Genomic DNA, 27384 nt, shown 5'->3' on the forward strand with positions numbered 1-27384 from the left:
ACGCACAAGAATACGAAGAAACGAACATGAAACCAACGAAACGCTGTCGAGAACGCCGACACGCCGACGCGGCTCGGTGGGAGCGGATTTTCGCACTTGATCTCACCCCCACTGATCTCTGCGCATGCGCCGCGTTGCTATGGCAACGGAGGCGCGTTGCCTGCATCGTCTGCTTCCTCTCCGCCGACCTGCCCTTCAGGAGAGGAATTAACCAACCTTTTGGGCGGGTGAGGAGCATCGCTAGGCGGATGTGACGTCACGTTTGCTCGCAGCGTTCCCGCGCGGTATGTTTACATTTGCTGCCTACACGGCGTACGTGCCGTAGCGATTCAAGTAGTCGCGTTCGACTTATGCGGTCGACGCAAGAATTCATAAACTGGCGATGGTTGTCGCCCTGTCAGTCGTGCTTCAACAGCTCCAGCGTCTTCTGGCACAACAGCTTTGCAGTTATCTGTTACCATCGGCCGGTTACCAGTTACCATCGGCCGACCAGGTGAGTGTTTTTTGGCGGGTTTGCAATCAGTTCGCATATCTCCTACTGCAAAGCTTGCTTTCTGCTCGCGGCAGTTATATTAGCGACGTTTACGAAATTCTTGCGCGTTCTCCCCGTCTTGCATTATTGTCGCTGTTTATGCTGCTCGTTCGCGTCTGTCGGCGATCGCGAGCTGTTGACGGTTTGTTGCACGGCGCGGAAACTCGCTCGCATTGCAAACCCGTCTCGCCCATGACGTTTCCTTGTCTCTTTAATGTGGCGTCATTAACATCACTTGTTTTCCTCGATGCTTTTTCTAGACAACGTGCCTTGTGCTAACCGATCTTAATATTGTAACGAAAATGAACTTGCAGTACGATCTGTTGGTGAAGTTAGGAGCGTGACAGGTCCCTGTTGGCAAGGTTTTCGTGTGTGCGTGTGGTTCGTGAGGGCGTTGTAACACGCTACTTTAGCCTGTTGCACTCGTTGCTGCATCCAGCACTTTTGCTGCCAGGAGTGCCTGCCAAGGAATGCTTACGTCGTTATGTGTTTTCATCTTTAATAGTGGGGCCAATCGGCGTTCAATAACCGATGGAAATTCAGCGGGAACGACCCGGATAACGCAGGGCGGGCAAGAGCACTGCTTGTGTGGTCTTCGCTTTCGTTTGCCCTTTTTTTAGTCATCCTAGATTGTTTATTACTGCTGCCTCAACGGTGCTTCATTCCTCATGTTCCATTTCTTTCTCTCGCAGCATCTCCTGACTGCAGTCACAGTGCCCCTAGCCTGCCTGCAGCACTCATCCTGCCATTCTAGTGGGAACTGCCATTCTAGTGCAGGCCACTTGTCACAACCAAACGGGTTCCCGACTTTTCCTGGCTTCTATTTGATGGTATACTTTAGATCCACCAGTGCGTTCTCACTCCGTGTACATTCCCAGCAAACCACTAACATCTCTGCGACGTCCCAAAAAGATCCGAACGTCTATGTCCCAGCAGTATCTCTATTAGACATCCGTACAACGTGGGATATTTTTCTGAAAATTTTTGGATGTTGAGATAACGTTGCTGGTACCTTAATGTGGGACGTTATTTCAACTATGCTGAAGACGTACTCTAGATGTTGCTGCTGCTTCATTTGTGGACGGTATTTAGACATATTTTTCTGACGTTGTTCAGATGTTGCTGGTATGTGTGCTTGTTACTTCGTACATGTCTATCACAGTTACATATTTTTAGCTATATCTGCTATACCTTATTTTGAAACTCTCCGCAGCCGTAACCTTTTCATGTTACCGAGGGTTTTGTATGGGTTTTGTACCGAGGGGTTTTTTGCAAGTTTTTTTATCCACCAATATTGCTTTTACAGAAATATAAATGCGGAGGACATAATAAATAAATTATCTTCAACATATGCCTGAACAAAATTTGATGCCTAAAGGAGTTTTCATTCACTGAAACCACCATTTTACTTGGTCCTTGTGCTCGCTCTCTCCGATGTTTCTTCGCGCGGTTGAGATTTTGTGCTTGTCAGCACTAGATCTCGCGTATGCGCAACTTTTTTCGTAACAAAAGACTTAAAATAGCGTAAACTAGCTCAAGGCGTGATTTTAAGTATAGTTTGTGATACCGCTCCGGAAAAAAACATTGTAGGCGTCGCCCATGCATTGCTGTGAAGCTGGCCCCGTGGGGAGCGCGAAGAGTCTGAGCTAGGCGTCAGCCTCTGTATGCCGCAGTATTTCGAACAAACGTAAAAGCCGGAGGCTGACAACCGACAACAGCGGAAATGGAGGACCAAAACAAATTCCAATCCTTCAGGGCTGTCGGCTTTGGCAGAAGGCATTACGATTCCAGCTAATCGTATATGTAAGGTAAAACAGATTTGGCAACCTTGCCTAAAGCTCGAAATTATTGTATAAAGTCACTTTACGTTGTCACGGCATGAGAGTGTGCCGACGTGCACTATGGGGCACAAATAATGTAGGTTGGTTTCCAAACAACCGGCTGTGTCTATAGGCGCGTGCTGGTTTTATACCAAGGAGTATGCAGGCTTATTGAGTATGCAGTATGCAGGCTTATTGAGCAAGACGAGTAACCGGTATTGCAAACATACAGTAAGGCATTTTTGTTCAAATTTGGAGGGATATTTTGGTACATTTGCCACAGCCATATTATCCCAATATTCAGATAGGCGTTATAGTAGAACTGCACTCAACAGGAGGAGGACCAGCCGGAGGAGAAAACTTTAACAGTAAAATCGAGCTGGTTAGTGGGCAGGCTCCTCAGTCCCAGACGAGAGAGAAAGATTCATTCTTCAATTCACCGAACGTCACCCCGAGTTGCCCAGGATTTGTTCTTTGCGCCTGAAGTGGTTGGAAAACAATAAAAAGCTGCCTGGACATATTCATTGGTTTCGAATTGTGTTATACGGAAAATTGGCATGTACACTATTTATTGCGCTCGTTAGCGAGTATATCAAGTTTTCAACACCGTAATCATGGCATAACTGTTCGGGTTGAGATTGAGTTCGTTACGATAACGATGGTTCGATAGAAATTAGGTGCGCGAAAGCTTTCTTCGAGTACTGTGGACAACATTATCTGCGGCGTAGCACAAATCTCATTGCATTGCATATCCACATGAACTTTGTGAGCCTTAAAAACATCTCCAAACCTCCTGGGACGGTGCAGAAAAATGAATGCGTTGGGCACAGAAAAAAAACCTTTCATCTAACACAAGTCAACAAAAACGAAAGAAATGGAAAACACCCGTTTTATTTCCTGCCGTGCGCCCCGCTGCTTCATACGTAGCATTACACTGTTGAGTCTTCATAAGAGCATCTCAGAAATATTTCGGGGAAGCTTACACATTTTCAATACTTACCAAGGAGCTCTGAGTGCTGAAACTCGCAGATACGCTAGGTAGGACGCGTTACGCACGATCGTCTGAGCGGTGCTCTCTGAAAGACGTTATCGCTCTCCTCGTGTGTGGTAAACTTGTGCGGGATAAAGCTTGAAATTATTCAGAGCTGTCGGAATCTGAATAAAAACATGCTTTGTAAGGCCTCAGAGCATCAAAGCGGGCGATTTCTAGCAAAGGCACTGCTGCCAGTCACAACCGGACTATCGCGGCGCGAATGTAGCTGACGACGGAGGCGCGGGTCCCTCAGACGTCACATCCAGGAGGCGCCACTCAAATATCTCACCGTCATTTCCCGCAGTGCCCAAAGTTGAGTATAAATTCCTCCCGCTAAGATAAAAACTACATAAAATACACTACATGTGTACTAACGCTACAGTTAGAACTATTGAAAAGTTTATTGTTGTATATGCTGTTTTGAGACCGCAAAATAACGACGGTGCTATAAAGCCAGATCATATGAGCCAATCCAATCCACTAGTCATGACCTTCGGCGTTCAACGAGTGCAACGGCCAGACGCGTGCTGCGCCGTTCAGTTTAAACGTGTTACAGGATGAGAGCCTTGAATGTTACTCAAATGTCTACTGTTACTACTGTGAATGAAAGAAGACTGTGTGCAGCCGTGTGAATTGTGTTGTGAAGTCAATTCGTCTGGAAGAGCTCAGCGAGCCGAACGCGCGACGACAGTAGTCACCGATGCAACGCTATTTAGACCGTTGCAGTTGCGACCTTGTTCATCGCCTTCCCCTCGTTAGTATTGTGCATTTCAACGTCATTACTAATGAAATATCACGGTTTATTAGTTTTGCCAGCATGTCTCTGAAAAGGCATATGGGTTGTACGTTGTTGCTGCGTTGTGGGAAACGTGCCTTCGAAATAAAGCGGTGGCGTTACATACGGGGCGGAGCGATAAGCAGATAAACACTTGCGCTTTGTTCACCGCAGAAGCACAACGTCGCATCTCATCGCGAACGCGGCCACAACACACACACACCCACACCACTTCGTTCGCATGCCTGGCTACAAAGCTTTGTTTGGACAGTCAGCGATGTCACGACGATACAGAGCTGTGCGAGGGAGATGTGCCAAGCACTTGGAAAGCAAGGAACTTTCTCCATCGGAGGCAAATTACTGTCGACAGAAAGGCGGAACCGTGAATGCTTGTCGCGCTACTTGCCGCCCGTTAGAAACGCAAGCGGCCTTACGTAGGCACGCTATTTCGCTTCCGTTCGCCAAATGCAGAAGCGGCTTAACGTACGGCGCATGCGCAGTGAGAACGACGCAAAGAATAAGCGTTCGCTAACTTTTTGCATACGGTTGCGTACGTTATTCTAAAACTCTCTAGTTTCCGCCCCGTCCGCTCCGTTGGCCTACGCCTTCCCTCGAACCTACCAGTCGAAGTTCAAACTCCTGTGAAGCGTGCCTCAACAAAAGCAGTTGTTGGTGACGTGATCTTCAATGGATTTACAGCGCACGTAGACGAGAACATAAGAAGAGAAAATAGGACAAAGCGGTGAACTCTGAGTTTTATTGAGACACGAAAGACATAAACCAGGACACATCCGATAGGAATGGCAACACCACCTGACGTAAACATCATCTTGCGCCCTGCCAGCTACACCCGTTGCTCCTACTGGCTCCGCAATGCTGATTTGCCAAAGTGGACTAGCTGTGTGGAGGTTTGGTCCATACTCTTTAGCACAGCCTCGTTTCCCACTCGTGCGTGAAGGCACAACGCCTCAGAAGTGTCATCGGGATTTGTTTGCGTTCGCAGCGTAGAAGGCGCCTTTTGTACAGTCAGTAAAAAAAACAGAACGAGAGATTGTGCACCTGAATGGGAAAACTCTGATGTGCAGCAGTGATGTAATGAACACGAGTGGCAGGAATTTTCATTGTTATATCCTCTGCGTATATATTTCTGCGATTTGGGCAGAGAAACTGTCGAATGACAAAATTTGTGCGATGATACTCAGCACACCATGGAACGGAAGCGCCCAACCACTAAGTGCGCAATTGAACGGAAGACGATAGGTATAACATTAAGCGACAAGAAGAGAACGGAGTGGATCAGGGAACGAGCGCGTGTTAATGACATATTAGTAGAAATTAAGAAATGGAGGTGGGCAAGGCATGTAATGCGAAAGAAAGATAACCGTTGGTCATTAAGCGTAATAGAGTGGATCCCTAGAGAAGGCAAGCGTGGCAGGGGGCGGCAGAAATTAAGTTAGATGGGCAGGTGAGGTGAAGCTTGCGGGGGTAAATTGATCGCAGTTAGCGGAGGACCGGGATAATTGACGATCTATGGGAAAGACCTTTGCCCTGCAGTGAGCGTAGATTGGTGGGTGAAGATGATGACTCATTCCTAAAAGAACGCAAAAAAACTCGGCTCAGCCTCAAAGAATGCAATTGTAACTTTTGTATTTTTAACACGCCGTTCTGCTGAATATAGCAACCTTGTTTTCGCGCAAGTTGGTGTCTCTTTTATATCTAGCGCTGAACTGCAAATGCAACACCAAACTCGTAACAAGACTGACTGCCAACTTTTACTTGGGGGAGGCCTACCCCAATAGCATTGCTATACAGTCAATTCATCCCACCTATGCAACGAACAAAGCCTGCTGTATGCCGTAAAATTGAGCCAGTATCAATTGCATGTATCATGTTTTACTTCACGTGCGTCTTGTTTGCGTCCTGATTATCCCGTCTACCAGTCATGTTTGTTGGTCGCCTAAATGCCACCTAAGTCTTTATATTTTGCATGTGTTTCATTGCTGAGACGAATATTTTTAAACTTGTTTATCTCCTGGTGCAAGCCAATGCCGTCCATGCCCCACCCTTCACTGCATTGTAGGATCGTGCGGTGTGGCCTCATTAACTGTATATTGATGCAAAGTTGAATTGTAAAAATATTCGGCTGGCTTGTGTTCAGGGCATAGTAGGTGCAGTAATAACCAAAGTGAGTGGGGGAATCTATTATTTTGGTTTCATTCCTACCTGTTTTTAAGCAATGCCGCAGCCACCACTGTCACATGTCTGTTGTTTAAACGCTAACGCCACTGAAAGAACATAAGCAAAATGCACTTCATTTAATGAAAGCCTGCCAAAACAACTCACTACAATAGAATTCTAACCTCAGAAATTCGAATACAGTGGCCACTGGAAATTTTACATAGACTTTAAATTAAGGGAAGTCTATGTTTAAATTTGAGTGGGCAGTAACTATTTCTTGCACTACCTTGATGTTTCCTGCTGTACAACATATATTTCAAACAAAAATGTAGGCCTAACAAGACAAGCGAACAGGACAACAGGACGAGTTTTTTAGTGATGTGGTTTTTGAAGATTTAGTTATGCATATATACCAACTAGACACACCTCGCCATTGTGCTGCAGGATGTACGTCCATGGCAGAGACGCTGTCTGGGTTTGTGCATGTTTCCTTTTGCCACATTTTGTGGACATGGCGTCATCGGTGTATATATTGTCACTTCACTCAAAAAAGTGGTTAACATAGACACAGAAAAATATTTTGCAAGTTCAGGTCGGACCCGTAGCTGGGCTAAAATGTCCTCAGAGTCCCGATTCACGAAATATAGTGCGTATAAATAGTGGTACATCACATTAGCAGTCATAATTTTAAGGTTGCCTTAGTAGTGCCAATGCTGGCATTAAATTACATCGACTCCGATCGACTCCGCTCTCTTCCTTTCCCTTAATGTTACACCCATCATCTAACGTTCTACGGCCTGCTAAGTAGTTCCTAATTTCAGTTAGACCCTTTTATTGACCCTGGAAGTATCTGCCCCGTAGGTGAGTACCGGTGCGCTGCAGCTGTCATACACTGTAGTTTTCAAGGACAATGGTAGGCGGCCACTCTGTATTAAACCAGCCTTAAAAGCTGTATTAACAACATAGATTTTCCTGTACCCATGCTTAGATTGAAGAACTGGATTGCAAGGGAGGTGCTACTGCAACAGTCCACAAGGCACCTGCTCGAGCTACTTTTGACGGTCAACTTGGCGCAGGAGTTCTCCTGGTTTGGGAAAAAGAGAAGCACCCTTTTTTCCACCTGCGAACGACATCCTGAATTGTGCGTAACTAGATATCTTCGTGTTGTTACAGACATCAAATTCTTTCATTTGACAATGTATAGGGCCCAGATTTTTATTGTCAGTCACATCCTGCGCAAATATCAACATTTGAATGTGAACATCTTCGACAGAACTCTGTCTGGTTGGGTTAAACTTAAGAGGCAAATACACCAACCAAGGGCGTTTATTCAAAGCGGTCCCAACGTTTCGGAGCCAACTCGGCTCCTTCATCAGGGGTGACTATGTACGACAAGAAGCAGCGGTTATATAGGTGTCTTCTTCTTTTTCTTTTTTCTTACTGTATTCTTTCCCTTGCGCGTCGGAGGCCGTGGGCGTAGATGGTGGGAAGGGCTCCGAGGGATCTGTTCAGGCCTTGCCGGTTCCCTTGTATGTGCCAAGACTCAAGCAATAATCTTTGTGAGTAATTCGTTTCGGTGCCAATCACCTGCGCGCCGTCAAAGTTAATCCGGTGGTCAGCTTTTTCGCAGTGCTCGGCCAATGCACTGCGCTGAGTGTCGGACTTGCGAACGTCTCGCCGTTCGCAAGTCCGACACTCAGCGCAGTGCATTGGCCGAGCACTGCGAAAAAGCTGACCACCGGATTAACTTTGACGGCGCGCAGGTGATTGGCACCGAAACGAATTACTCACAAAGATTATTGCTTGAGTCTTGGCACATACAAGGGAACCGGCAAGGCCTGAACAGATCCCTCGGAGCCCTTCCCACCATCTACGCCCACGGCCTCCGACGCGCAAGGGAAAGAATACAGTAAGAAAAAAGAAAAAGAAGAAGACACCTATATAACCGCTGCTTCTTGTCGTACATAGTCACCCCTGATGAAGGAGCCGAGTTGGCTCCGAAACGTTGGGACCGCTTTGAATAAACGCCCTTGGTTGGTGTATTTGCCTCTTAAATATCAACATTGTCGACAACCTGCGGCTTCTTAGTTTTTATTGCTAGAAAAGGCATTTAATTTCCTTCAGCCTTTGGATCATGAAATTTCTACTCACTTTCCAACCAATCCGGTCCGCAACTATTTTGAGTTTCTGGCACCACAACGAAGAATGAAAACTGTTCAAGAATCCCTACCATAACTGATGATGGAGGCATGCACCATAGAACCACCATTGAATTATTTCCTTGCTTCGATGCATTTTTATTTTGTGTTATTGTTCCTTGAGCGTATCACTTGGTGTGAATCATGTAGTTGTGTATATCTGTCTTGTAAATATTATTCAATCATTTCCGTGTTCCGCGTTTTTTCGTTTGTTGCCAAATCATAACACTTTGTGTGAAATATTGAAATAGTGTAACATTGTATTGTTTTCCTATCCAGACTTGAATAAGTTGTTGCTAAAGTTTTTTGTTGTTTTATTGTTGTCCTGCCATTTCGCTAAGTGTGAATTATTTCATCACGTAAATTACTACTGCTCTTGTAACCGCCGTACACTCATTTCTGTATACTCACCTTTTCTAGTGTCTATAACCATTTCCCTAGATGTTGGTTTGTTTAAAGTATCTCAAATTTGTATGGCACTCACACCCACCACTCAACACCACGTTTGTGTGTCCAAGGTGCTTTTGGTGTATTGTTCCACAAATTGTTCACTAGATTTGAACTATTTAGTTCCGTAAATTTGCTTTGTTTTTGTAACCACAATTCAATCATTTTTTTTGTTTCCACACTGTTTTTTTCCACACTGCCGTTTTTCACCCGTTTCACTTAATGTGAGATACTTCAAGTTGCATAACTATCTTGTGATTGTATGCTGGGTTTACATGTTTGCTTTTTTTCTATTTTTGTCAACCTTTTTGCTGTGTTTGACTTATTTAATTTGTCATGAATATTTTTACTATTCTTGCAAATATACAATGTGTACCCTGTGGGCCAGGGCAAATAGGAATCAACATAAAGTGGTTGTGTTGCGAAAGCATATTACATAATTTTGTGAAGTCAGCATAAACTGTGTTACTGAACTCTTGTGTTTTATGTGTGCATTGAAAGCTTTCTTACTACCCAGCTACACTTACTTACATCTAGGTTGGCAAGACTGTCATTTTATAGTTTAATTTTTTAATTGTTTCCCTGATAGTTTATTTTCAGAAGGCCTGTACAGCCATGCTGGTGGTACAATTCGATGACGCTACTGTTGTTGCCTTAGTGTCAAGGTCACTTGTGCTGATCAGCACTGGTTTGCTGTTACTTACTGCCACTTGTTTTCGATGCGACATTTCTTGTTTAGAGCAGTGCTTCGTGTGCTTCTGCAAGAGTATGTGGTCAGCTTGTTACTTCACATATAAGACTTCATGCAGTATGCAGCATTTCAAAAGTGGAAACATTATTCTAGAAACCAGGTGACAAGTAACAGCAAACAGTGCTGAATAGCTAGTAAGACATGTATTTGAAATATTATTGCCTACAACACGTAGGCAGCCTTGAAAAGGGGGCTGGCCAAACATCCAGATATAGAGTATAAAGAATGTAAATTTCCATTATACAGGTTCATCTCTACAATATCATACTAACGTACACTAGTCATGAATATAACAAACTAATTTTTGTGCCGAAGACAGAAAAAGAATGTAGAACAGACGTCTATAAACGTCTTGCATGCGTACCACTACAATATCCATACGACTTACCACTAAGGTAACGTCTCGCAAACAGCATATAAAAGTACCATGAGACGTCTACAGTACGTGATCCTTCGTGTTATTTGGATGGGTTTTTTGCAGTTGTGGGGACGTTGATTATATGTAACTCTGACCCCAACAGTACGTCTCCTGGACATCTGCAATGTCTATTGCTGACGTCTCCGGGATATCTGCACGACGTAACGTGGTTTACTGGGTTTCAAGCGAGGGTTTACAGTAACACGGTAGTTGATAGCCATGAAGACAGCAGCGTGTGTACTAAAAATCAAGTTTAGTTATTTATGCCAATGTCAAAAAACCAACCTGGTCTATGCATCCATTCCAGCCTGACATTTTCAAATACAAGTCTTTCAGTAGCTAGTGAAACAATGAAGAGGTAGGGATAGCTCATGCACTGCTTAATTACTACCTTCATTTTTTTACTGTTGAAAATTTATGGATGATGCTATATGTACCACCTAGTGAAGTCCCACCAGAAATTGTTATATGCACTACCGATATAGCACAATCTATGAGGTGGGCTGGCGTGACCTTCGTGCAAACAGCACCGTACGTGGTTTCCGTCACGACAAAGTTTGCACTGTAGTCTTGGGCGTGTAATGGGTTATGGCTGACCACAGGGCCGTTTACAGTGCTTTCTAGCTTCCAGTGGAGGCAGGAACACAAATTACGTGGTCGGCCAGGGCACAGTACATGGTGTTAGTCAACACCATAGATATACCGTGCCTCGGATGGCCGCGTCATGTATATATATATTTCTTAATTTTACTTTTGAGTTTTGTGTAAGCAGGGATGTATCTAGTGCCCCTATGCTGTCTATCCTTGGTTTTTGTAAACACTAAGTAATATCGCACGGTAGCTTTATTCATCGTAATGAGATTTCTCAGGTGCCAGATTGCTCAGATCTCACATGGTTTCCTATGGCTGCAGGGATGTACAATGTCTTGGGTTCGATTCTTGGCTGCCGGGGCTGCATTGAGTTTATAAAGCCAAAAAAAATAACCTTCTGTACACAATGTCTTGGTTTACGCTAAAGATCCTTGAGCGAGAGGTCTACCACACTGCCCTGTGCCTCATAGTGCGAAGTGACCTCAGTTTACTCGATTATGATGCAATTACTTAATGCCTTCTCATGTAAACTCTTGAGTGCAAACGGGAGAAGGTGCACCTACCTCGCCTTGAGCTGTTAGACTAAGTTGCCTTTTTCGCACGACATCTAAGCTGTGTGAGAAAGCCATACAGGGCTAAGAATGTTGTAAAAAATGCCTCTTACGTGAGGCAGCTCATACATAATGTTTAAAAAAAGCGTGTCACATTATTTTGCAGTAAGCTCTTTAAACGTTTTACACCCCTCCTACCGCCCTGCTTTTATTGTTAATAAAGGCACTTTGCATGTGTAGACACAGGAAAATGAAGCAGAAAGACATAGATATTTTTTCAGCTGCACAGTGTCGCAGGCTATGCACCTGACACAATGCTGTTTGTTCATCACGGTTTGCACTGTGCTTTGAAACAGTTTGTTACCAAGGTCCAAAGATTCACTTGGCTATTTCATGTCAGGAATGATACAAAGGGATCATCTGTGGAAGCAATGCCCATCTTATTCTTGTCCTTTTGTAATTTATGAGAGCTGCTGCAGCCAAGCATTCTATGTTATATTTATGAAATAGAAAATACATGGAAAAGGCAGTCTCTAAGCTGGAGGGAAACTATCGAGTAGCATATGCATTTAGTTTAAATAGTGGCGTGTTGCCCAACTGCTGGGCAACCGCATTAAGTTTATGCCGTGCTTGTGATTTGCTCAAGTATGTGAACTAGTCTTAGGCATTTACGTGTTGATAAAAGAATTCCGTGCTATCTTCATTCATTCACTGCAACTCGTTTGTGCTCATGGGGAGCATTCGGAATATGACCCTTAGCTTGATAAAAATCAGAATACGCTTTACTCAGTTGGACTCAAGATATACCTGATCAGGACACGTCTACTCCTGAATGCTTAGATACCTGATCACATAAAAATTGGCCAACTTAACAAGCTGCAGGAAAAGAAGCAGCCCCATTCCTTCACCATAAAATAAAAAGAAGACAAGAAGAAACTATTTTACATTTGCAAAAGGTCCAGGCGAGGCTGTTGTTTCTTACGCTTTCAAGAATACATTAATACTGTTGTTGTTTTACAATATAAAGTGAATTTTCCTTACACTACTTCCTCGACTTCAGTTGTTTTCCTTTCTGGGTGACCTATGAGACCAAAGGTGCAATGTAATTAACAGTATGGTCATGTTGGTTGTAAACATGATAGAAAAGGAGCACAAAAATATGCATGGCAAAACTCAGGACTTTTGTTGTGTTGTTTTTCATTTATAGTTAATTTTGTTTTGTCCTATGGCACAATGCAATTCTCGAAACCAGCTTTCCTCAGAAACCTATTGAGCACAATTTTTCATACTAGGCAACATTACATGCAATGGCTGCACAACACTTTCTGCCTTAATATAAATGTGGCTAAAAAATGTCTTAGTTATTTTGAAGCAGGCAGTTTTCATTGCCAGTCAGACAAAATGGGGCCAGATGCCATCTGTGCAAAACCGCATGTGACCGCACCATGGGAGGAGGAGGACAAACATTTTATTGAGCCTTTAAAGGCCCCTTAGGGGACGTGGTGACCGGCGTACCGGTGTCCGCAGCAGCCCTCGCCGTGACCACCCGCTGGGTAGACAGGTCGGACCTGCCCAGTGCCTCAGCCCAGTGCCCACCGTCTGCTAAGAGAGGATAGGGGTTGTGGGGACAGTTCCAAAGAAGATGGTCCAGTGTTTCCACTGCTCCACAGGCCGTGCAGTTGGTGGAGGGGTAGACGGAAGGATAAATACGGTGCAGGTGGTAGCGACATGGGAGGGTATGGGTTTGCACCAGTCGCCATAGCCGTTCTTCCCTGTTGGATAAATCCGGGTGTGCGGGGGGGAGCTGGCGGCGTGAGAGGCGGTAATGTGCCGTAATGTCTTGGAAGGTCAAGAGACTGTCCCAAGCTGATAGGGCTCCGTGAAAGGGTTCGAGGCTAGGGCCTGCTTGGACGGTGAGCTCTCGAGCGGCCCTATGTGCTGCCTCGTTTCCCCCCACGCCCATGTGGGCCGGAGTCCAGATCAGCTTTATTTGTATGGTAGGAGGATTTTTGAGGAGAATTTTGAGCACCAGGGGTGAGATCATGCCTCTGGCGTAATTTCGAATGGCCGTTTTCGAATCCGAGATGATAGTGATAGGGGGCGGCCTATGTGTAAGGGCTAGCGCGATAGGTGACCGGTAAAAGGTGCAAAGGCTCATGGGTACGTTGTCTGCTCCAGCCACTTCCGGTTCGAGATCTCGCCTGGCCTCCCGTACGCCGGCGGCTTTCACGCGCGTGTGTGCGTGTTGTTTATTTGTCACAGAGTGCTAGCCTTTCAGAGAAGCCCCTAGTAGAATTCATTGTTGTTACACATTGAATGTGCGATGCATGAGCGGTTTTTTTTTTCAGTGGAAACAGATAAACAACAAGCACAAGCGCACGTGAAAGCCGTCGGCATATGGGAGGCCAGGAGAGCTCTCGAACCGGAAGTAACAGAACTCCGCGGGAGCAGACAATGCACCCATGAGCATTTGCGCTTTTTACCGGTCACCTATTGCCGCCTCTTCCGCCTGAGCGGGTCAGTTGGTGCGGTCTGTTAGGGATTTAAGAGGAGGAGTGTTGGGATGGTTGATTACTACTGCGACAGCGTATGCATCCTGCCGTCGATAGCAAGCTGCGTCCACATAAACCGTAGTGGGGTGGACGGGGTATTTCTCTGTAAGTGCTTGTGCTCGTAGTTCCCTACGCTGCTTGTTGAAAACAGGGTGATATTGCGCGGTAAAGGGTGGATAGTGAGGGAGCCATGAATGTCGGCTGGTACCGGGAGCCTGTCATCACAGAGGATAGGGGCTTTAAGGTTAAGAGTAACAAGGAGAGTGTGACCGGTGGGGGTGGATGAGAGCCTATTTAGCTGACCGATAAGGTGGGCTTCAATGAGTTCCTCCGCAGTATTGTAAATGCCGAGTTTCTCGAGTCTGGCAGTGGTAGTGCTCTGAGGGATTTGTAGCGCCGTTTTTTAGGTCTTTCGAATGAGGCAGTTGACTTTAGAGAGTTCGGTACGCGAGGGCAAGAGATACGGGAGGGAGTAAGTGAGAAGGCTGAGCCCAAATGCCTGTATCAGCCGGATACGCTTCGTTTCTTTGAGCCCCTTGTTGCGGGCAGCAATCCTGCGGATGGGGGCGATCGTCTGATTCACCTGAGAATTCAGCTGTGCTAGGTACTTAATGTTTGCGAAATTGCGCTGTATGCAGAGCCCAAGTATTTTCAGGACTTCCACTTGGCGAACATCCCTACCATCAATGCGGACCATAATGGTGGGTGTCTGGGCTGGGTTGCCGGTTGATTTGGCGGGGAGGATTAAAAGCTCAGATTTTTCAGGTGAGCATCCAAGCCCAACTTGCGCGGCGGCGGTAACTAAGTCAGCTCCCTGTTAGAGAACCTCCTCGATTTGAAAGTGGCTGCCTCTGGTGGTCCACAGCGTAATATTATCGGCGTATATGCTGTGGAGTAAGCGAGGGATCGCGGCGAGCTTACTGGGAAGGTGGATTAGGGCAATGTTAAATAGGAGTGGGGATAATACTGCACCTTGAGGCGTGCCAATGGTTGGGAAATGGATAGTGTCGGATTGTAGGTCACCGAGCTGAATAACAGCCGTGCGGTTCGAAAGGAAGTTACGGATATAGTTGTATGTGCGGCGACCCGGAGTGAAAGTGGCAACGTTACACAAAATAGCCTGGTGTGATACGCGATCAAAGCTTTCTAAAGATCAAGTGCCAAAATGGCTCAATTATCTACCTTTGAAGGGGCAGCGATAATTCTGTGTTTTAATTGCAGGAGTACATCTTCGGTTTCCGCACCATGGGAAGTGTTGTCCAGTTTTTTGCAAATCGCTTGTTAGCCCTACGGGAACCGCAGCACGTGTAGTGACTGCCATAATCTTTGTCTCAGCCCTATAAATTGACGTGAACCTTTTTCCTCCTTACTTAAAACAGATTTCCTTTTTTGTTGTTTGATCCTGTTTACAGCAAGCCCTTTTTTGTAGAGAAAAGGAACTGCCACCTGAAGAAAACCACCTCTGCTTCAAAAATGCACTGATCAAGATTAGTATCATACTACAATGAGAACATATAAATGTTAAAATGTAAAAAATTAGCCATATACACAAATAACTAATGAAGTGTGCCGCTGCACAGATTGGTTTTCAATACATAAACAAAGGAGCGCTTCAAAGAGAAAGGTCAAGAAAAAGGGCAGGGGTGTTTTCTGGTCTGTTTCACTACAACCTAAAATGATGCTTTGGCTCTCGGTAAGATTAAGTACACTATTTATATGGTACTAGGAAGTGTCCAAGCAGCATTTCTGACTCGCCCCGTCTTTCTACGAGCATTACTGACAGTTGCTCTCTTGTTGATCGAAGAAAGGAGTGAAATGCGCTGAAAGCATCAAATCTGCATTCGCACCGTTCAGTTGCATGGTCTGGCTCATTAACAAGGAACCACACGACAAACAGACGTGCTCACACGTCAGCTCAGAGTTGCGTATCGAGAAATTCTGGGCGAGCTACAGAAGCTTGCCAGGTCTTGCACTTAAACATCAGTAAAGCATGCATTATGCGACAAACCAACGACGACAGAAATAGCTACCTTCATACTGGGCAAGTGTTCGAACCACTGTGGCGTGTTAACGCCGCGATCAGAAAGTTGCCACGCCAGTTTGACAGCCCTGGCGCGAATCGTGTGTGTCAGTCCGGCCCACAATTGAAGACTTCCGCGTTATTACTGTGATTTGTGGCAGCCAGATTGGTGGGATCGACCCATGGATGATCGGTCAGAAGCAGTGACAAGCAGCCATTTTACCCTCCGAACGCTTGAAAGTACGTGTAAACATATAAAAAAGTGTTTCTGACTGCAGCTAGATAATGCTATATCGGTGGTGGGTATAGCACTTCATAGGTTGTATTCACTGGTGTGGCCCACAAGTGGGCGACCCTGTGTGTGCGCCGCCATGTATGTGCCGCAGCGTCTGTGATACGTCGGACTCCATGAGATTGCGGTAATGGACCTTTTTCTATTAGCAATCTGCACATGCGCGGGCTGGTAATCCGCCATTCTGGACAGTCGTCTCGGGCAAAACAAACAAAAGGGTGCCCCCTCCACTTGTTGCTGGGGTAGCAGCTATGCTTTCTAGTGATGCACGTTTTTATTTCTTCTTTTTCGACAGCATGTGGTGAGCTGTGCGTGCACACAAAGGATTTCAAAGGAAAGGGGTGAAGACTTGAGGTTGACCACGGTACGAGCACATGGCTACCAGCAAGGGGGTGAGCGGTGCAAGCATGGCACAACTCGGGAGATGGCATCACGTGCACTGGCTTCATTTAATATAAATATAGAATATAACTATAAATTGGCGTGTGCATAAACCATTTCTTCGAAAGCAATATTTGGTTTTGGTTTTCAACTGTGCATTAAACGACACTTGTGTCAACATCGGTAGTCGCAGGCGACTGCAGCGTTGCCTCTGGCATGCCGTGTCGCTTTCGTTCATAGCTGCAGTTTCATTCTACAGTGATGCAAAGTTCTTGAGGGCAAGGAGAGCACCACCACGTAATTTGAGTGCAATTAATAGGTCTTCTCTTAATACTAAGGCCGACAATCGGGCTGAAGTGGTGCAGACGATATGCACCGAGGTTTTCTTTTTTTCTGCGAGGTGTGGGCACAATGCGCAGGCACAGACGTGGTGGTTTCCAGTGTTGTCGGGTGAAGAAATCTCCCTCTGAAATTTTCAGTGAATACCATCTATTGGGTTGCAGTCCAGTATTTCTGAAAGGTTCACTGCTATTGTGACAAATTTTTTAGAGCAGTCATGGTCGCTAAGATGGTAGTCAAGAGAAGCTGAATCACTGTTCCAGAGGAGGCTGGAACAACCGCGCTATTGCTCCGCTTGTTCCCAGGCTTGGGTTGCGACATCAGTGCCCTGACAGCACCACACCTAGCTTGCTCATCCCAGAGCTTGCAGTCTCCTCCTGATGCATTTTTCTTGCTCTTTGCTCCGCCTCCTTTCCATCTTGAGGTTCGTGCTTAAATACTCTCATCATGTCTTTGCAGCACCTGCTGACTGGGCTCTAGCCTGTGCCTGCTGGTGAAGAGAAGTTTGCTGTGAGACGAGGGTCTTGACGAGCACGTAACTCCTGTTGTTAAAGTGAAGCTTTCAGGGCCTCACTGATTGCATTCAATGTGGCTACATAATGCACTGCAGGAAAGCTAACTTTACACAGTGAGTTTCACAAAGCGATGAGGATGATAAGCGAAAGCACATGCACCTCAAGAAAAAATGCTTTCCATGGTCATAATGGAACCAGTGTCCCTTGCATTATGAAACCATTGTCTGTCTGACTGCGCCCTTCTGATACGGTCGAAGCAGTTTAGATTTTGGACTTTTACTCAAGTCGCAAGAGAGAGAGTGAGAATAAACTTTAATTAAATGCGCAAAATGCTTCAGAGAGGTGTCCTCATTCCAGGATGCCTTGAGCTCAAGCCGCGTTGACAGTCCTTTTGATCAGGCACAGCTGACCTTCAAGGCTGGAGCAGGCCAGAAAGCCAGAACTGTGCACAAATCAAGGACTGACTGCCATAAGACTAACATTATCATTATATATGGTCTGTAGCAGAAGTTACAGCCATGTGAAGTTTGGGCCTAGAAAATGGGAACCAGGAAAACTGGTGGTGCCGTCCAGGCCCAAACTTCAAACAGCTGTCACTTCTGCTAAAGACCATATATAATGATAATGTTAGTCTTATGGCAGTCAGTCCTTGATTTGTGCACAGTTCACCGGTACCTTGTTCAGCTGCGCCCCTCCAGCAGTTTTTTTATAAAGGCTGTCAAAAAATCAAACATAAAAGCGAAATAAAGTTGAATGTAGTTGTTTTACACAGAAACAAACTTCATATCTACAATTTCAATGAAAAACCACATGCATCACCCAATTTTTATCGTCCTAACTGTAAAAACCATGTTTTTTTTGTTTAAGACCAGGGTTCCCCCTTAGAAAAAAAGAATTTGAGTTTTTTGGTAGACAGCCTGGTAAAATACCTCCCAAAAGCAAAGATTGTGGTGTGTTTCCACCATACTACTCTAGGGTGCTGGTGGCAACTGCCCTGGATGAACTGCTTTTAAACTTTATTTCAGGAAATGAGTGAAGATCAATCCCCTTTTACGGTGGGGTGCTACATGAATGGTTCATTTTTAGCCACTAGATTCAAATGTCATGTCTTCATCCTCTCTCTAAGGGGTTTTGGCACTTCCCCTTAAGGGTGATTGACCTTGACTTGTGACAGCCACGCAGCACTTTTTTCATTTGTAACATCATGGCAATTCGCAGTCCCACTTCCAGTTTGGTTCCTCCTACTGTGTACTGCGGAGTACAGAGTACTGGGTGGTAGTAGTGTCGCCAGCAAGCAGTCCTCTAGCTCCCACGTTGCTGTTCATCTATACCATCCAGCCACACGCCTGGTTGATAAGAAAGTACAGTGGCTACTAAGACTCCCAACCCTTAATTTTGTCCATTTGCCGTATTCTTCGTCTCTGTTCAGCTGCGTGGGAAGGTTCAGCCGCAGCTCCTGTGCTCTTCTATTGCTCAGTCTCCTATCCAGAGAGTTCCTCTCCACAGTTATGTGCAAATCTGTGGTTGTCAGTTTCATCATTGCTCTCTGTTACTTGTTCTGTCATGTGTTCATTAGTTGCTGTAATTGCAAGGGAAAAAAACGTGCACGCTTTTGTCTTACGACAATAATGGCTTTTTTTAAACGTTTATTGAAATGTAAAAAAAACACCCGGGGGCCTCTTGCTAGTGCATCAGGCCCCCTTAGAAGTAGCGATTAGTTAAAGTTCACGACGGGTATGGGTGGGAAATAGCAAGGGAAAAATAGTGGGTCGGTATATGAAATGCAGGAGTGTGTCCCACACTGCCTCCGCTAAATTAGGTGGGTAGGAGGGACACAAGAGATCATTTAAGGAATTTGGTTGCAAGTTAGTGGGAAGGGTGTCTAGGAGAAATTGTCTTTCAGTTTAACTCAGTTTTCTCACGAGGGATTCCTTGCTTGATTGTCATCTGAGCTTGGACGTTGCCTGTTTGAGCTATCACTTACTTGCATGCTGTTTGGACTTTTGATCGCAGTGGCTTTGAAACTTCGCCACTTGATTTTGCTCGACGAAAGCTTCGCGTTCAAACTGTCGTCGTCATTAGAATGTGAGGTGCACCATTTTTGTCTAATTTTGCATCTCGATGCACCGCTATCCAGATTCAAACTACTTCGACCATGTTGCAATGGTGTCACGGAATAGATGTTGGTTTCACACCGCGAGGGTCCTGATTTGTTTCTGACTGCAGGAAGCGTTTTTTTTTTCTGCACTTCTTTACCCACGATCATTATCATTGTCAGAGAAAGTTGGCTTTTCTGCAATGCCTTTTTGGCATGGCATATTCCACTGGTGAGACATAGAAAGTTTTGCTTTAAAATCAGGGTCTTCAAGCACTTTTGGTCCAGTGAGTAGCAATGTGCACGTATTTGTAACCATACAATACTGAGTTAGCACCCTTCGATCCTTCCTGTCTTGTGCCAGCAGTCTCGTCATCCAACACATGAAAGTGCCCTCGACTTTTGCCCGCACTTTTCACTTATGCCTGACCCAATAACTTTTGTTGATTTCCAGTGTTGCGCATGTCACATTTTCATTCAGGGTCACCTTGGGGCAGATAAGCGCCTGCTTGTATTTTTATCAAGTGGTTTTAGCCATGGAGCATGCTTCGCACTCTTGTGTGAGCAGCATTATGGTGCCTTGTTGCTTGTCCAGCAAGTGATGTGATGCCATGTCAATAAACATTCTTCAGTGTTTGTGATGACTTTGGTGTTTTCTTGGCTTCACTTTCTAATAGTGAGAGTTGCTATCCATCAAGAAGCATACACTTACAAATGCTAGGTATTCGTATTTTTTTCTTAGGAAGACATTTACAAAGTTTCGTTGGCAACACAGCATAACATCAAAACAAATAAAACCAACTAAAATGGCAAATGTGGCATATTTTTAAAATTAATAAACTGGAAAAACAACACAAGACGAGAGAGAGAGCACGAAAAGTGACAGCACTGCGTGTTTGTACCATTCTGTTGTTTTCGTGCTACATATTTTCAAATAAATAAATATGCAAGGAATGCAGTTGAAGTAGGGTAACTTTTTATTTGAGCTTGTCTCTTGGACATACAAGTACATTTCTTGAATCGATTGCTGGATGCGATTTTCGATATTAGGCAAGCACTGGATTCTCGAATGGACACAACAGACGTTTGTTCAATTCTTATTTGCAATTGCATTGTGCAGTTTAACCCGTACAAAACATTTCGCCAAAGTCCAAAGCATTGGTTAAGGTAGAACAAAAAAAATGCCTGTGTGCCAAGATTTCGAAGCATGTCAAAGATTTATAGGTGGCCTGACTTAACCTATAGCCCTACACTGCAGTTACCCTTCATAGCTGGCCCAAGTTATGCTGAGCTTTTCCTCGTGAAACCTAAAAAGTTGAATTTTGATGTTTACAGCTACGCTGTGCAATGTATAAGCCTAGCAAAATTTACTCTTCAGTATTTTTACTCTATCCAGGTTTTATGTTTATTACACCACAATAAAAGTTTGCAGCCAGTGTTGAATTGACGAGCGTCAACCAATTCAGGTTGAAAGCACAAAATGCTCTAACAGAAATCGCAGTCTTCACATGTGATCAAATACGTAGTTCTTTAACACTAAACAAGGCTACTGCAGAATGCTAGGAGCGTAAAATATACTCGATGAGGTGCAGTTGGCCAGTGTGTAATTTAAGCAGCATTGTTTTAAGACAAAAGGGAATTGGTGAAACAGCCATGAGCTTCTGACAGCAGCTATCATCGTGACTGGCCAATTCACCTGAGTGGGGATGTTACGGCTATGTGCTGGCCTAATGAATTGCCAAGAAATTTAAAACTCATTGTATGTCGGGTTGCTTGTACCTGTGGACTTTTTTCAGTTTAAGGTCATAATGCGCTCCCTGGGTCCACCTTTAGTCAGCTAGACCCACTGAGCTATAGTGGTGTCAAGGATGTGGTGCTGGACTTGCACTAGGGATGTCCTGGGTTTGATTCCCATGTGGTTTGAACTCTCCCCAAAGGTTTGAACTCAATCCACTCTTTGCACTGCCGGCCGGTTTAGGAGCTGTTGTGCTAGTACAGCGGATAGTGGCTTCTTAGTCAATGGGCCACTTATTGCTTTCGCGTTGATAAGGTAGAGTTTTCAAGATTGTGTGTTACGGTCGGTTACACTTGCCACATTTAGGGTGCTTAAATCCGACCATGTGCAAATTGCAGGCCTGTGATAAATGAGTACAGGTGATTATCTAGATGCATAAAACTGCGCCTACTGTCAAGGCATGCCGTGAATTTGTTGGTGGAATGGACATTTACAAACATGTATTCGCATGATTTCCACTGCAGCATAAAAAATTGAGGTAAAAAAGGTGCATTGTAATAAAAGGTGCATAAAAGGTGCATTGTAATTTTGCAGCTCCCAAGTAGTACACTATATAAGACCAGCACTGCTTCCCCTCGTGGTGCTTTGGGCGGCTCACAGCAAAGTCCACTAAGCATCAGAATCAGCTAGTGCTTGATGTAGTTGCTACATCTATTCCCTTTGAAACGCAAGCTGCTGGACACCAGATTTCCCTACACTAATAACATTAGAATTGGGTTAGAAAAGTGAAATGAACTGGAAAGCTGTGGGTGAAAAGTATGATCAACATGACAATTCCAACAGGGACAAGACCACCCTGTTTTGGGAGCTTTACCCCAAAAGACCAAGGCACTTGGCAACGAAAGGAGCCCCAGCTGAAAACAGAGCAAGGCCTCATGGCTTGTGGAGGGTGCTTCCCGTGGTAGAATATAACTGCCTGTCATCATGCGATTTCGACTGCCCAGGAGTCTTCACCACCACTGTGGTGACATTGAAGGAAGGTGACAGGAAAGTGTCCGCAAAGTCGCACATCAAGGCTACTATTCCTGTTGACACTGGACGGATAAGAGCCAAAATTACAACTAAACTAGTTTTCTGCACAAGAAAGAGCTCACTTTCTTGTTTTGCCAAAGCTAATAACATGCCCTTAAATAATCCATGCATGACATATGTTCATCACAGATGGGTTTGGGTGCACCAAATTATTTGTTATACGGAACCTTTTTTCCCCGCTGCGAACTCGCAGGAAGCAGTTTTATTTCGTGTAAGGCATTTCTAAGAGCAACGCAATCACTTTGTTCTCTGTCTACTTTACTCATACTATCAATTCGTAAATTTATACCAGCAAATAGAAAACAAACAGAAAGAAGAACACAATTTAGCGCACGAGATATCCCCAGCTGTCCATTGCTTTGACACTCGCTGAAAGATTTGTAATGGTCAAGCTGGCATAGATCTGTAGATCGTTTGGTTTTGTTTTCACTGGCATTGCCAGTACACACGCTGCTGTCTTCATGGTTATCCACTGCTGTGTTAGTGTAAACACTCGCTTTAAATGTATGCAGAGAGAGAACGCAGCAGTGTATCTGAAGTATACCATCAATTATAAGCCAGGCAAGGGCGGGAACCCGTTAGGTCGTGACAAGTGGCCTGCGAACATCAGTTCCAACTAGAATGGCAGGATGAGTGTTGCACGCAGGCTAGGGGCACCGTGACTGCAGTCAGGAGATGCTGCAAGAGAAAAATGAAACGTGAAGAATCAAACAACGTTCACGCAACAGTAAATAATCTACGACGACTGAAAAGAAGGGCAAACGACAGAGAAGACCACACAAGCACTGCCCCTGCCCTGCGTTGTTGTCGGGGTCGTTCCGCCTGCATTTGCATCAGTTATAGAACGCCGAGTGGTTCACTATTAAATATGAAAACACATAACGAAGTAACCATCCCTTGGCAGGCGCTCCTGGCAAGCAAGAGTACTAGATGCAGGAAAGAGGTGCAAGAGGCCAAAGCAGCGTGTTACAACGCCCTCACGAACCACACGCGCACACGAAAACCTTGCCAACAGCGTTCATCACGCTCTAACTTCACGTATAGATCGCACAGCAAGTTCATTTTCGTTACAACATTAAGATAGGTTAGCACAAGGATAACAAGCGATGCTAATGACGCCACATTGAAGAAGAGACAAAGAAGCGCCACGGGCGAGACGGGTTTCCGCGCCGTGCAACAAACCGCCAACAGCTTGCGATCGCCGACAGACGCGAACAGAGCAGCATAAACAGCAACAATAATGCAAGACGGTGAGAACGCGCCGTTAACAATTTCGTAAACGTCGCTAATATAACTGCCGCAAGCAGAAAGCACGCTTTGCAGTAGGAGATATGCGAACTGATTGCAAACCCGCCAAAAAACACTCACCTGGTCGGCCGATGGTAACTGGTAACCGGCCGATGGTAACAGATAACTGCAAAGCTGTTGTGCCAGAAGACGCTGGAGCTGTTGAACGACGACTGACAGGGCGACAACCATCGCCAGTTTATGAATTCTTGCGTTGATCGCAAGTCGAACGCGACTACTTGGATCGCTACGGCACGTACGCCGTGTAGGCAGCACTCGGAAAAATGTAAACATACCGCGCGGGAACGCTGCGAGCAAACGTGACGTCACATCCGCCTAGCGATGCTCCTCACCCGCCCAAGAGGTTGGTTAATTCCTCTCCTGAAGGGCAGGTTCTCCGCCGCGGCTGCGCGCCGCGGCGCCGAAGTCAAACGGGAGCGCGCGGCACGCCGGTCGTCGATGCGCGCCGTCGGCAACGAGAAGCGTGTAGCCAAGGTAAATATAAATGGTAGCGAAGGTTCGGGCAAAAAGCGGTTCAGAACCTATTGACAGCGACATCAGCATGGGGGCTTATGGGAGTGGCGATTGAAGCGCGACTAGGTGAGGAGGGAACAAACACTAGAAACAAAAAACCAAGTTTTGTTCAACAATAAAACAACAATTATATTTTACGAACTATATTTATTTCTGAATCACATTTATTTAGGCACAGTGTATAAATAATTTATAAAAATGCCGTTCATTCTCAAAAACCTTTTTTGTAGCGCCCTCTGAAGAATGGCACATGTCATTGCTTTGTGGTGCAGTCCTTGTAGTGATCGGAAAGGCGCTCCTAAAGTTCGTCTGCTAGGAAACGCCCCTCGCGTGTTTTGGTGGTGCGCCAATTGCATTCCTTTTTCCTTGTTAATTTGATGTGCACTTAATTTTTGCTGTGCGTGGAGTTGCGAGGTGCGTTGTATCGTCGGTGAACACGTGTAGTACCGTGCCCGGCAGGCACGACGATGCTGCCAACGGTTGAAGCGGAGCGCTTTCCTCGGTACCTACGGAAACGATGTGCTGTAAAGGTTGCAACAGCAACTCCCGTACGCCTGGCGTTTTACTGCACCATTTTCCTCTCATTTCCACAGGTAACGCGAAACTATTGTACTGTTAATATGTGCACGGGGGTTGTGTAAGGGGACGTGGTGGTGCTTCGAAAAAAAATGGGTCTAAAGCTTTGTTATGTTACAGTTATCTCTTGATTTCACCTCAGGCTGGCTCAGAGCAAGTTGTGTCAATTACTCTAGGACTTCTCGCCGTAGTACCACTCCAATTTAAACGAGTCGCTTTAATTGTCTATCTCAGTGTCTTCTCTATTGCATTACAACGCTTGTAGTGCTCGTTGCTTCCCGCACTTGTATGCACAAGCACTATTTCCATCGCAGTACTGTGTTGTGCTGCTCCGTGCTGCGCTGCTGCCAGATCTCTCCTGCTATGTGCTTTTACATACTGCCGTCGCTTTCGTTTGCATTGATCCATTTTCCCTCTTTTTACTTATCTGTTGCGACACTTGCCTAATAATGCAACCAGGAAATTGCAGGCGTGAATGCTGAGTGAACTTCTGTAGAAACCCTTGTCTACTTGATAAGACGCCGGGACAGCTGCAGTGTGCTCGCTGCACTTTCGTGAATCGGCATTCCTGCGGCCCGGTTTCCTACGTCAAGATGCAGTGCCTAGTTCTTTTCTCTTGTTTCGAAGTAGTTCTGCTGTTGACGCTTTCATTGCTCATAATGCTATGTGTTACTGGTAAAGTCAATTTTTCGGCGCGTAAGGAAAATCGTAATGCATGTAGTGCCCACGAACATTTTGTACTTATTGTATACGTGCTCATTTTGTGCAGTGTGGTAAATTTGTTTTATGTTCATCCTGGAATAAAATTCAAATGTCTTGATTATAGCATGACTATGTGTTATTTCTTCTCTTAGAACAGAAGTACACAAACTGAGCAAGCGTTATATAACCGTGATCTATACTTAAGGCACGCACGCCTACCTGCGTATGTGCCACGCAATTAAACTTAGCAGTGGCGTTGGTAGAAATTGGTATCGGGGTAAGGAGTGGGCACGTTTTTTATAAAAAAAGGGGGCCGGGGAGAGTGGTCAAGTGTCGTTTTAGGCTCTGTATCCCAAGGCAGAAAAAAAATTCCGGTCGGGGGGGGGGGGGAGGGGAGTACGTTTGCCACCCGCTGCAATCAAGATAAACAACTGATTGCTTTTATACAGCAGTGGAAGGCATGAATACAGAATAAAGGTTCAGAGAAGATGCAAGATGCTTTTATAAACACCGAGGCGAATCATACGACAGTATGCTAAAGTGCGTTTCTCTAGTCACAAGTATAAGCTGGCGTTGACTTGAAGCACACACGCCAAGGGCTCGCCAACTTGCGTCAGATGGCAATGACATGAGCGCTCAGCGATCAGGGTCCTGCTAAGGCTATTTTGAAGTCAAATTTTCCCGCTAATGCCACCAGAATGACGTCACTTTCTGACCGGATCTTGCGTCACATCCTGTTTATTTTTTGTTCCGCCGGAAGTGTTCCCTCCTCACACAGATGGCGCTAAGCCCCATGAGCAGCTTAAGAGCCGCCATTTTCTGAACGTATGGGCTTCTATGGAAGCTTCGCTACCAGTTATATTTACCTTGGTGTAGCCGCGTATGCGATCGCGATGAAAACAAAAACAAAAGCAAAAAAAAAAAGAAAGAAAGAAAAGAAGAAGATTCGAACGCGGAAATCTAGGCATTGGGCACATTTTGCTCAGCCTAACGATGAACAGCTGACCTCACGATTCGTGTCGTATTTCGAAATGCGCTGGTTGTGACTAAGCTAATCGGCGCTAGCATGGGCTGTCATTGCGATGGTCACTTGATAAAATCGGCGCCCTTGGCTGTGCATCCCATCCTTGTAGCGGCTGTTCCAGAACTGTTTACGCAAATTATCAACTTTTGTAAGCTGTGTATTTGATGTGCTTCCTGCTTTGTCGGGGACGATGCTAGTCTCGTACGTGTTGCTCAGTCTTTTTGTTGTCGTCCACGAATTTGTTATATTGACCCTCCTGTGCTGGGCCTAAATAGAGGCCTGCTTTACAAACAAACTAACAAATGCACAAACAAACAAATAAACAATCAAATAAACAAATAAAGAATCAAATAAACAAACAAATAAATAAAAATAAATAATATATTTATTACTAACTATTTATTAAAGACCCGAATGAAAACTGCAGGGTTGAAAGCCTTCCGCGCGCGCAGTGTTTTTTTTTGTTTTGTTTTCATTAGGCCGGGAAAGGTGAACCACGTAATGAAAGAAGCTTCATCCCGTGGTTGTTTTTCGGCTCTTTCATAGACCCCACAAAGCAGAATTCAGCAGCAAGTAACGCGAACGCTCTCAAGCAGACGCCTTCATGCACAGCGCAAGGCGTGTTTACATCGTGCATTTAAAGTTGCCAAAAATTACGCAATAATAAAAATATAATACACGTGCCGTCATTGCGTAGAAAACGGCAGGCCGTCTTAAACATTTCTTTTGTTCGGGCCCTGATCGTTTGATATGGATTATGCCATTCTTCAATGACAAAGGGAGACTGGTTATAGCACAGGATCCATGAATCATTCATTTATTTAAAAAAAAACAAAGCACAGGACATATTTATTACATGCAATAATTAACACCAGTTTTGTTGAATATACACGTATGGTGTACACAGTGTAGGAAAACATATCAAAATAGGAAACTGCTCCTGACT

At 45.1% G+C, this 27384-nt stretch overlaps 1 protein-coding gene across 2 annotated transcripts; it reads left to right on the plus strand.

Annotated features, from left to right (window-relative positions):
• The first annotated feature begins 310 nt into the window (after nucleotides 1–310).
• LOC144152242 (uncharacterized) lies at nucleotides 311–17547 on the plus strand. 2 transcript variants are annotated; one of them, XM_077683477.1, is made up of 4 exons: nucleotides 311–493; nucleotides 1225–1362; nucleotides 16454–16550; nucleotides 17338–17547. In XM_077683477.1, exons 1-4 carry the CDS (start codon nucleotides 383–385, stop codon nucleotides 17373–17375), a joined length of 384 nt encoding a protein of 127 aa, XP_077539603.1. In that variant the 5' UTR covers nucleotides 311–382; the 3' UTR covers nucleotides 17376–17547. The 2 variants fall into 2 exon arrangements, with proteins under 2 accessions (XP_077539603.1, XP_077539604.1); XM_077683478.1 differs by lacking the exon at nucleotides 16454–16550.
• Nucleotides 17548–27384: the final 9837 nt, after the last annotated feature.

Source organism: Haemaphysalis longicornis, unplaced genomic scaffold (assembly GCF_048455015.1).
Source record: "Haemaphysalis longicornis isolate Haplotype H1 unplaced genomic scaffold, Haemaphysalis longicornis Haplotype H1 scaffold_9, whole genome shotgun sequence".
In the NCBI taxonomy this organism is placed as follows: domain Eukaryota; kingdom Metazoa; phylum Arthropoda; class Arachnida; order Ixodida; family Ixodidae; genus Haemaphysalis; species Haemaphysalis longicornis.